Below are 12,227 nucleotides of genomic sequence, written 5' to 3'. Positions count from 1 at the left end.
ACTGAGTTCTACCAGACCTTTAAAGAAGAACTCATACCAATACTCTTCAATTTATTTCAGGAAATAGAAAAGAAGGGAGCACTTCTAAACTCATTCTATGAGGCCAATATAACTCTGATTCCAAAACCAGGCAAAGACATTCAAAAAAGAAAAGTTCAGACCAATATCTCTAATGAACATAGGTACAAAAATTCTCAACAAAATTCTGGAAAATCAAATACAAAAGCATATTAAAAACATCGTGCACCGTGATCAAGTGGGATTCATCCCAGGGATGCAAGTTTGGTTCACCATAAGGAAATCAATAAATGTGACTCATCACATCAATAGACTTAAAGATAAGAATCATATGATCATCTCAATAGATGCAGAAAAAGCATTTGATAAAATACAGCCCCCCTTCATGTTCAAAACACTAGAAAAATTAGGGATAACAGGAATATATCTCAACATCACAAAGGCTATATATGCTAAGTCATAGACCAACATCATTCTAAATGGAGAAAAATTGAAGGCAATTTCTAAATACTAGAATAAGACAGGGATGCCCTCTTTCACCACTTCTATTTAACATAATTCTTGAAACACTGGCCAGGGCAATTAGACAGATGAAATAAATTAAAGGGATTCACATAGGAAAAGAAGAACTCAAATCGGCACTATTTGCTTATGATATGATTCTATAACTAGAAGACCCTAAAAGTTCCACCAGAAAACTTCTAGAACTAATAAATGAATTAAGCAAAGCAGCAGGATATAAAATCAACACACATAAATCAAAGGCATTTCTGTATACCAGTGACAAATCCTCAGAAAGGAAAACTACCACATTTACAATAGCCTCAAAAAATAAAATAAAATACTTGGGAATCAACTTAACAAAAGAGGTGAAAGATGTATATAATAAAAATTACAGAACCCTAAAGAAAAAAATCAAAAAAGACCTTAGAAGATGAAGAGATCTACTTTGCTCTTGGATAGGCAGAATTAATATTACCAAAATACCCATACTACCAAAAGCACTATACAAATTTACTTTAATTCTGATTAAAATCCCAAAGACATTCTTCATAGAAGTAGAAAAAGCAATCATAAAATTCATCTGGAAAAATAAGAGACCCAGAATAGCTAAAGCAATCCTTAGCAGGAAAAGTGAAGCAGGTGGCATCACTATACCAGATCTTAAACTATACTACAGAGCAATAACAAAAACAGCACGGTATCAGCACCAAAACAGACTGGTAGACCAATGGTACAGAATAGAGGACACAGAGTCTAACCAACAAAATTACAATGATCTTATATTAGACAAAGGCATCAAAAATATGCACTGATGAAAAGATAGCCTCTTTAACAAATGATGCTGGGAAAACTGGAAAAAAAATGAAATTAAACCCCTATCTCTCATCATGCACAAAACAATTCAAAATGAATCAAGGACCTAGGAATAAAACCAGAGACCTGCATCTAACAGAATAAAAAGTAGGCCCTGATCTCCATCATGTGGAATTAGGCCCCAACTTTCTTAATAAAACTCCTTTAGCATAAGAATTAAAATCAAGAATCAAAAAATGGGATGGACTCAAACTAGAAAGTTTCTTCTCATCAAAAGAAACAATCTGTGAGGTGTATAGAGAGCCTACATCTTGGGAGCAAATCTTTATCCCTCACACATCAGATAGAGCACTCATCTCTAGGGTATATAAAGAACTCAAAAAGCTAAGCACCAACCCCACCCCCCCAAAAAATAAACCCAAAACAAATAACCCAATCAATAAATGGGCTAAGGACCTGAAAAGACACTTCTCAGATGATATACAATCAATCAACAAACATGAAAAAATGTTGATCATCTCTAGCAATTAGAGAAATGCAAATCAAACTATTCTAAGATTTTATCTCAGTCCAGTCAGAATGGCAGCTATTATGAATATAAACAACAGTAAGTGTTGAGGATGTGAGGAAAAAGGTATACTCATACATTGCTGTGGGACTGCAAATTGATGCAACCACTATGGAAAGCAGTATGGAGATTCCTCAGAAAATTGGGAATGGGACCATTTGACCCAGGTATCCCAATCTTTGTTTATACTCAAAGGACTTAAAATCAGCATACTATAGTGACACAGCCACATCGATGTTTACAGCAGCTCAATTCACAATAGCTAGACTATAGAACCAATCTAGGTGTCCCTCAATAGATGAATGGATAAAGAAAATGTGGTACATATACTCAGTGGAATATCACTCAGCTTTAAAGAAGAGTAAAAATTATGGCATTAGCCAGTAAATGGTTGGAGAATATCATGGTAAGTGAAATAAGCCAATCCCACAAGACCAAAGGCCAAATGTTTTCTCTAATATGCGGATGCTAATTCACAATAAGGCGGGGGTGGGGCACTAGGGAAGAATAACTTTACCTTAGGTTAGGTAGAGGTAAGTGATAGGAGGGAAGGAGAGGGGATGTGGGGATAGGAAAGATATTACATTCTATCTATGTTTATCAAAGTGCATAAATGCATTCTACTGTCATTTTTAACTAATTAAAACAAATTTAAAAACTTTATAAAGTAAATAATTCTAAAAAAATAAAGCTGAGATGTTCTGGTTGGATATAAAATAGCATCTCATGATTTTAATTTCCCTGATGAATAGTGATGTTGATATCTTTTCATATACATAATAGCCATTTGGATATTCTTTTGTTCCCATTCTTTAAAAATATTTTTTTTTTGTCTTAATTGGTTTATAATATGATCTTTATACCTTCTGGATAGAACTCCTTTGTCAGATGGATGGACAGATATTTATATTATCCTTGCCTGCAACTTTCTTTATTTTCCTATTGATATTTTTTAATAAGTTCTTAATTTCTATAAAGTCCAATTCCACCTCCCCCCAAAAAGGGGGGTCATCTCTATCTGTGTGAGGCTCAATTTCTGGTTCTAAATTTCTATCAAAGTGGCACCTTTCAACATAGCTCGGGTTTAGGAAAAATTCATTTTCTAGGAGTAATGCTTTTAGTAAGGACTAGCTATCTCTCTCTCCCACTTCTACAGATATGGCCTCCAACATAACAAATTCTATTTTCAAAAGTTTTATGTTTGATTTGAAACTCCTCATCTTTGCATAAACTATACATCCAAACTCTTAGCTCATTCAAGAGAAACACAGCAGTTCAGCATCTAGGACAAAGTGAGTGCCATATGCTTTTCTTGGAATATTTAGACCTCCTGTCATGGCCAAAAGAAAAGAAATGAGTACCTGCACAAGTGAGGTACTTTGTGCCTTCCTAGATGTAAACCTGGGGTGCCACTTACTAATTGACGACACTTCTATTCCAACATGTGGTCCAAAATGGAATCCCTTTAATCTTTCATCATACTCTTAAAAACACATGTCAAAAATATTAAGAACTCCTAAATGATTAAGAATTAACTTTTTTCTCTGGTGAAAGAATCTTGAGTTACAGAGCAGAAACACATAGATTTTAAACCAGTGAAGAGAATAAAGGAAAAATTTAATGCATAAAGAAACAACATATAACTTTTTTGAAAAACGTGATGCAACATTTTATAAGCTGCATACATCACAATGAAAAGCTGGGGACACAGATTCAGTTATTTAGATTAAAATCATTTATTACAAGCAGGTTCTTTTTCCCCATATTAAAAAAAAAAAAATGATTGAAATTCAGAGAATAGAAATGGAGTTAAATCTATTCCCAAGTCCATTATCAATAAGGTCTCAATAAAGGAAAAGATACTTTGGAACTTAAAATTAGGGAAATCTATTATATACCATTTAGATGGCGGAAAAGGAAAAAAAAAAAAACATCAAAATGATCCTTAACATTTTACAGTCTTTAATTAAGCACATAAAACTGTACTACTTAATATATTTCTCCATGAATTTTTTGTGAAATTCAGATCGCAGTGTATCGTTTACAAATCTTTTGTCTTTCTTTTGATCATCTACACCTTTTGCGCAGTTCTTGAACACAACATCGTCATCCCACCTGAAAGGAAAAATGAAAATAAAATGCCTTATAATGTTTTTATTAGGAGACAAGAATACCATGTGCATTGTAAAGCTTAGTCATTATACAGAAAGATGTTCAACGTGCACATCATTTGACACAACAAAAGAACAAAGTAATACTTAATTCATAAGTCCTGCAATCCCAGTGGCTCGGGAGGCTGAGACAGGAGAATAATGAGTTCAAAGCCAGCCTCAGCAAAAGCGAGATGCTAAGCAACTCAGCAAGATCCTGTCTCTAAATAAAATAAATATAAAATAGGGCTGGGGATGTGGCTCAGTGGTCCAGTGCCCCTAAGTTTAATCCTTAGTACCAAATACAAAAACAAACAAAAAACCAACCTGGTTTCATATCTTTTCTATGTTAGCCATGAATATAATTATAAGCTAAGTCCCCTGAATCCTTCTAGTGAATATCTGAATGTGAAGAGCAGTCTTGGGGACCAAGGACACACGTACCTAATATACATAAGCTTTGTAAGGTTCCCAAGACTGATTGGTCCATTACTCTTACCCTAGTGTTTAGATCATTATTTGATATGTAGCTGGTTATAAGTATCTGCTGAAAATTTTATTTTCTTTCTTTTATTACTCGAAAATTAGAGAGAGAAAAATATCAGTGGAAGGTGGAGTTTTAGAAGCATTACATAATATACTTTGCTGTCCAACTCATAATCTGTATATAGAATTCTAACCCATTACTTATAGTACCTTCTTTTAACTTTGAAGTTGGCCTGAGGCTGGGAAGGGCCAGTGAGATTAAGAAGAGGGTTTCCACTCAGAATGTTCTCCATACGAATTCTCTCTTCTTCAGCTTTTTGTTCTTGTTCCTGGCAATGAAAGAGGAAGATGCAATTTTTTTATATTAGCTCATTAAAGAAAAAAAGAGAGAGACTGTTAGCACTGTTTAAAGAGGAAAGATATGTATCAAGGTAGTTTTCTTTCTATTTTGATTCTTAAGATAACAGAAAAGCTCATGAAAAAAAACCAATCTGGCATCTTTATTATAAATATTTCATACTTGCTATCATACAGTCATTAGTATCTCCCAATTCTGAAAAGCTTTGTGATGCATATTTAAGTCTGTTTTCTTTTGAAGAACATATAAAACGAATTACTTTAAATTTTGTTTTACATTTATAATTTAAGAACATATTAAACATAAAAAAGACATTTAGCAAAGCTATTTAAAGGGCCACAGACAAACTGATAAAAATACTTCCATTTTAAATTACTAACAATGTAAGCTTACATCTCTAGGATTAATGATAAAATTATTATTAATATCTAAGGAGTAACTCCTAAAATAAGATAAACAACCATGTACAACATTCCTGAAGTATATCCACTTTGTTTTTAGGATTTATTGTCATCCACTTTCTATTTTTATACCTCTTATCCTTCACTAGTTATAACATTGTTTTCATTTTATTTTAGCTTCAAACTCAAATCACCTGCAGATTCATTTTCAGAACCAGGAACATAAAATGTCCAAATCTTTAGCTGCAACTTCTAGATTTGCCTGAAACATATTATCTTAAACCAAATAAAAATCCCATTTTGTTGTATTTTGAGGATGACAGAAATTGTTAACTTACTAGATCAAGGGAAAAAAAAAACAATTGCTCAGAAGTTACTTTAAAATTAATCCAATTTTCCATACAAGTTACTGATTGTTCATTTTAATATGCAAATATAAACAATGCATTTCATTTTTATCAGGACAAATAACTGGCAGGTGAGATTTTTAGGAAAATAAACAAAGAAACTGCTTTGGGCCAGATTTTAAGCAAGTCAGGAACCATCCCCTGGAAGATTAGAACATAAATAGCTTTCTAAAAATTACCTATTTATTTTTAACAAATTACATGGATGCTAAAAGTGAAAAGACATTTCTTTGAGATGCTATAAAAATTAGGAGCTCAAGTATACAATGTGTGAAATTTATAATAATAATGTGTTAACATATAAGATTCCAGTCTTTTAATATCTGCAATATTATTTCCTTTGGTTACTTGATTGTCACAGCACTGGAGGGGAAAAAGCACCAACTTCTTCCATCAAACATTAGGCATAAAAGGTAGCAGTAAGATAGCCTGCAGGGCTGTGGATGTGGCTCAAGTGGTAGCGCGCTCGCCTGGCATGCGTGCGGCCTGGGTTCGATCCTCAGCACCACATATAAACAAAGATATTGTGTCTGCCGATAACTAAAAAATAAATATTAAAATTCTCTCACTCTCTTAAAAAAAAAATCTTAACATCAAAAAAAAAAAGTAAGATAGCCTGCAGATCAAATCTAAACAATCCCTTTCCTGCTATTTATGAGAATGAAATTTTATTGGAGCATAGGCTGCTTTTGTGCTACAACAGCAGAGCAGTTGCAACAGAGGATGCACAGGCTGATGACAAGGCAGTTCAAAATACTTAGTATCTGACCTTTTACACAAAGTGTACTAACCCTGACATAGGTTAATTAGTTTGAAGATGTTACTTTGAGATACTTCAAAAAACAGTTTATAGAATGGAAAAACAGGGACTTAGGGGAATAAAATTGTCATGTGACTTCAAGAAATACCAGCACATTTTTCACAGAGATTAGATGAATCTCCCATATCTTTCATCTAAAATATTTATCCTGCCTAAACATCAACCAAAAGCATTTAAAGTTCTTTCAGTCTAGCTACAGAGAATAGTGAACCTCAAAGAATTTGGAACAACTGCCCTCTAGTGGCAGACGAGTGATATTGGTAATGTTCTTGATATTTATTTTTAAACATTAGATAAAAACTGTAAGCTATTAATAGGAATTATGCTTTCCTATGTCAAACTTTAATGAGAAGTTTATTTGCAAATAATTTTCTTAGGACTGGAAGTAGAGTGCTTGTCTAGCATGTATGAGGCCCTGGGTTCAATTCGTAGCATTCAAACAAACAAAAGAACCCACAAAACTACCACTGTCATCATCAACAAAAAAAATCTTTTCTTCTTCCAATCTGAATTCTAAGACTATCTCATATTATTTTTTTTTCCTGAAAATTTCCCTGACCCTTCTGACTAACATGGACTTTACAAATCTACTTCCCAAGATTCTTATCATTAACCTTTATCAGTGTCTTCTCTCCCCCCAACTCACCTGCCCCCTTGCTTTTTATTTTTAAAAACATAACCCACGGCTCAAATGAAATCTACGCTGACATCCATAAAAAAAGCTGTACTACTCTGGCTGAAAATGGGTGCAGACATCTTTACTTGAATGTCTTCTAATGTATCAAATTCACCATGTTCAAAATAGAATTCATGTTTTTTTCCCTCTGCCTAAACATATCCATTTTTCTGCTTTCCTGTATTACTATATGGCACCAATATATACTAAGACTGTGTGTGTGGTGGGTGTCATCTTTGCTTCCACAACCAATCACTCACTTTATTTGGTCAATTCTCCTCCTTGAGAGCTTTCCCAGCACCTGTTTATTTCTACCAATTCCAACTTCTAACATGTAAGTTAAGATTCTCTTCATTATCCATAAGGAGTATTGAAATAACCTCCTCACTCAGTTATTTCCAATCCATCTTCTATACTTTTGCCAGAGTAATCTTTCCAAAATGCATATGCACTCTTACCAATCTACTGCTAAACTCTACTGGCTTCTCATCCTTTAGAACAAAATTCAATTCCTTTAACACTGGTTTACAAACTGCCAATGCTTGGACTCCTGCTTGCCTCCTCAGTTTCATCTCTTAATTTTTGAGGTAAGCATTATTTTCTCCCACTGTATAACTGGAAAGACTGGGTATACAAGAGTATGATAACTTGGCATAGATTGTGTATAAAATCTATTGACAGGTTGCCTCACAAGTGTCTAGGCAGGAGACAAGAGAGAGAAATTTGTAGACTAATCTTAATCATGTTGGTTCTTCTGACACTTAACACTAACTAAATGTCTATTGAACAAAGAACAAACAAGTAAATATGAGCAAGTTGAGGAGTATTATTCAGCATGCCTGAACTGTTTAGAATTTCCAACATAACCAGGATCCTTAAAATGTCATAAAAATAATCAGATTTGTAGGACTTCAGGTGCCATAATATTTAGACATGGTAAGAAAAATTTCTAATATAAGAAGATATTATTTGAATAAAAAATATTCCTATTTTAGCATGTGAAGATGGGATATATAAATAATTAGCCCTTAGATTTTTACCTTCCTGGCCTGCTCTTCTGCTCTTTCTTTTTTAATTTTTTCTAGTTCTGCAAGGAGAGCTGCAGTATCATCATCATCACTCTCCTCTTCAAAATCTTCATCTTCCTCCTAAAAACAGTAAAAAGCAGTAATTATTCATGATGTTGGAGGGAAAATGCACAATGTTAATTTTTGTCCCTTAAAAACTATATTTACCATATTTTTGGGACATAATTAATTTTCCTATTGGGAAAATAACTGCACTTGAATATTATGATTAAAATAAAAAAACAACCAAATAAATAAAAATCTCACAAAAAACTTAGAATACTTCCTAAAATGTCAACTCCTAATAAAGTACCTTTCAAATTTACATGGCTAAAATTAGAAAAAGGAACACCTCATAATGAAATACAGTAGGTATGTACAGGGTTCACTCTAGGAGAGACAAAATGATAGTATGTAACTTATAGCAATTTTAAGCTATTAAGTAAGGATGATCAGACATGCAAAAAAGAGCATTAAATTCCACAATAAAATAATTTCAAATGAATAATAATTAAATCACACTTATAACTGAGCTTCTTGTTTTAATGACTATAACTTCATCAGTCAGCTCTAGAATTAATTGCTGACATATGTGTATGATTACATCTCATCTATGAAAGGCCACTAATTTTTTCACGTTTTGTAGAAAAGCACAAACTACTGACTACGGAGTCCCACTGAATTTTAATTGATATGCTAACTTCTAAAAAATTCTGCTTAGATTACTTTCCTCCCTAAACACAGAGGGAACCAGCATGTGCATAATACATCTGATCATAGTTAATGAGGAAAGGCCCTAGGGTATAACTACAGGGAATGTTTCCAGAGAGCCTAATGTGTGCCCTGTGTATATAAAAATAGAAGCTCAACTCTAGGGTTTAATATAAAGAATTCTTCTGGAGGAAGGCATGTTCTTTAATAGACTGCTTTCATAGTGAGTTCTCTAGATATCAAACTTGTTCTTGAACCCTCAGCAAAGAAAAATACTCAAATGAAAGGAAACAAAACTTACATCTGTTAGAGGATCATCCGCATCCAGGTTGGCAGCAGGAATCTGATCTAGCCGAGGCTTCTTTGACACTGAAGAGGAGGTTGTATGTTCTGGTGGAAAACACACATTATTTAACTTAGTGAAACAAGTGCTGCATTTCTTATAATGTTTTAGGGACCTATAGGTATGAAGAATCCATATTCAAAGCATCATGCCATCAGGGATCACCTATTGTGACTGGCAAATAAGTCTTTGGTAAATATTGCTGGTACATATTAAATATATTAATAAAAGGACTGATTTTAATATTAGAACTGCAACCTCAGGAAATTCAGGGTGAAGTTTATATAAACTGAAAACATTAAATCTCTTTTTTTGGGGGGATGAGGGTGGTGGTACTGGGAATCTAACTCAGGGCCCTTTACCACTGAGTTATATTCCCAGCCCTTTTTGTTATTTTGCTGAGGCTGGCCTGAAACTTGCAATTCACCTGCCTCAGCCTCCAGAGTTGCTAGGAATACAGGCACGCATCACTACCTGTCTGAAAACATAAAATCTCTCAGACAGAAATCCTGGGGCCTGGCTGCTCTAATGAGTTAAAACTTTTGGTTTGAAATAAAATGATGGCTGCTGAATATCTCCAGATCACCCTGTTCCTTCTATTATAGAAGGATAAAAAGATGAAATTGGAATAAACCTCATTATCTCTCATTATTTAAGGAAGTAAAGCTCACAAAAATACGAACTCTTTCTAATTACTACATGAAAGAAAAACCACGGACAATATAATTTTAGGAGACAAATGTTTGGGACAGGGTTGATACCTCGGGTTGGACGATCTCTATTTTTTTCTCGTGCAGCAGCTCTCTCTCTTTCTTCCAACTCCCTCCTGAAGTCACGGTTACGAACCTCTTCAGGGGCATCCTGAGTAGTTTGTCTAAAGTGGAAACAAATCAGGACAAAATGTTACCACCCGTCCAACCCCAAGAAAACAAATCACATGTGAATGGAAGACAATTCAATTCACAAGTACAATTTTGTCCCTCAAACATAAAACAAAGAAGAGGACAAGATAATAACCTAATCTGAAGGTTACTAACTAGCACTTGTGATATTTCCAATATTTTAAGAAGCCCCAAACAAATCACATACTTTCCTTAATATGGTTGCAGATTAAAATGTCCTTAATTTTTGTTCCCATTATATAGACTCAAGAACTTTTACAGTATAACATTTATCCCACTAACTTGTGCTGAAAGTGCATAGTTTCTCTGCGGTAATATTAGGTACTCTTCCCTCCACATATGGAAATTCCTGGTTAATAGCAATTTCTGCTGAAGGAATGTTAGTAGCACCTTAAAAATCATATGGCATAATTTTATTTTTAAGCCCTCTGTTGCATTCTATTCTAGGTTATCTATTTAAAAATAGATAACCTAAGTTACGTGGGTAACTCAAACTTGATCATATATCATGATCATGCCATTTAACAGATGTGGTCTTTGGAAAGTCTTTATTACCTGTATTTTATCTTTGTATGAGAGGGAAGATCTCTGCTTGAATACTGCTTTGAGAGTTGGCTCAAATCACCTTCTCCTTTTCCTCTTCCACCTCTTGCAGGTTCAAAAGTCGGCCTGGCTGCTGTTGTCATCTTTTATGCTCTGAAGAAAAACAGTATTAAGTTATTCCCAATAGAATTCTTGCTTCATAAATTTATTCATCAATATCTACCCTTGTGAAATAATTTCAAAACTCATCCCTCCAAAATTGCATAATCTTTCTATACACAAGTTCGAAGGAAACAAACTATGGCCTAAGGGGTAAACAAGGAATATAGCTTTGCAGATAGTTACTACTACAAAAAATTCTGTCATGAGGATCTAAGTTTGTGATCCTGTTGTTCTCCTGGTTGCCTGGTCTTGGGCAAGTCCCCTAACTTGTTTCTGTCATCGGTGGAATGGGGATATTCCTTTTAGGATTATTGGAATTATGGGACATGACATGCTCAATTTCTTGTAATATACAGTTTCACCTCTTAAGTTTTAAGAATTCTCAACCACATTCCCCCAAGCTTCCAAGATTTGCATTTTTTCTAAACTTCATAGAACAACAAGTAAGTTAATCAAAACAAAACTTAAAAATCACTGACAAACTTAGTGTCCGGGAGGTAAGTGTGCTAAAATTCAATGACAGTTAAATGGGCAAAATTTTAACAACCATTTGTTGATTTTCTCCTGTAAGTCATCACAATATAAATCAGCCCTTTTAAGGTTATAATTTAAGAGACGCTCAGAAGACAGGAAACTCACTCCCAAAGGATTCTAATAACCAAAAAATCAGGAACACATTCTGTATGTTACGTTCAGCTCTGGGTAAACAAGAGTACCTACCACCTGGCACAATCGCTAAATCCCATTAGCGTCGGAAAAACAATGGTCTCCCACTCCTATCAAAAGAACAAGGAAATAGAAAGATTTTGAGGGGTATACCTCTGTTGATTTTCATAAAGGGTAAAGGCGTGTGTCCAGAGAGGGAGAAACAGGGTTGTCTGCTGCTAGGTGCCTCCGCGTCCTGCACACCTCGCGATTTGGTATCCCGGGAGCGTGCCCTTGGGGTGTCACCAGGAACTCGCTGTCTTTTCACCCGTGGGGGAAGGCGGTGGGAGTACCCCGGGCCCACCTAAGCCATAGGCAAAGCTGCCTTGGCGCCGCTTTTTCTGCTGTGGGCCCAAGAGCTCCGCACGCACCAGCCCTGACTACTGCTCCGGAGCTCCTCCGCCCGCCGCCGACTCCGACCCCACCTTTCCTTTCCCACCCGCAGAAGAAACACCTTGGCCTGCAGCTCACCTTGGCCGAGGTCTGACCACCTCCGCAGATCACACAGATACCATTGCCACTCTCGGCCCCCAGAATCCTCTGCTATCAGGGCCAAAGCCTAAGACCCGGAAGCAAAACCCAAGCGCTTTAAC

The 12,227-nt window shown here is 35.2% G+C and overlaps 1 protein-coding gene across 1 annotated transcript; it reads right to left on the bottom strand.

The window, feature by feature from the left end:
* Nucleotides 1-3,499: 3,499 nt before the first annotated feature.
* On the bottom strand, nt 3,500-12,214 carry Cwc15 (CWC15 spliceosome associated protein). Its single transcript, XM_076843857.2, has 7 exons — nt 12,106-12,214; nt 10,780-10,920; nt 10,084-10,196; nt 9,281-9,369; nt 8,242-8,349; nt 4,750-4,868; nt 3,500-4,018 (listed from the first exon to the last, which is right to left on the bottom strand). Exons 2-7 carry the CDS (start codon nt 10,908-10,910, stop codon nt 3,889-3,891), a joined length of 690 nt encoding a protein of 229 aa, XP_076699972.1. The 5' UTR covers nt 10,911-10,920; nt 12,106-12,214; the 3' UTR covers nt 3,500-3,888.
* Nucleotides 12,215-12,227: the final 13 nt, after the last annotated feature.

Source organism: Callospermophilus lateralis, chromosome 2, assembly GCF_048772815.1.
Source record: "Callospermophilus lateralis isolate mCalLat2 chromosome 2, mCalLat2.hap1, whole genome shotgun sequence".
NCBI classification, from domain to species: Eukaryota; Metazoa; Chordata; class Mammalia; order Rodentia; family Sciuridae; genus Callospermophilus; species Callospermophilus lateralis.
Note: the sequence above shows the minus strand (reverse complement) of the source record. Positions and strands in the feature narration are given on the sequence as shown.

Coding starts and splice junctions, on each gene's coding strand:
- Cwc15 (XM_076843857.2), bottom strand. CDS start 10,910: ATGACAACAGCAGCCAGGCCGACTTTTGAACCTGCAAGAGGTGGAAGA. Junction 8,350..9,280: donor CGGATGATCCTCTAACAGAT/GTAAGTTTTGTT, acceptor TACTGTTTTTAG/GAGGAAGATGAAGATTTTGA. Junction 4,869..8,241: donor CAGAAGAGCAGGCCAGGAAG/GTAAAAATCTAA, acceptor TTTCATTGCCAG/GAACAAGAACAAAAAGCTGA.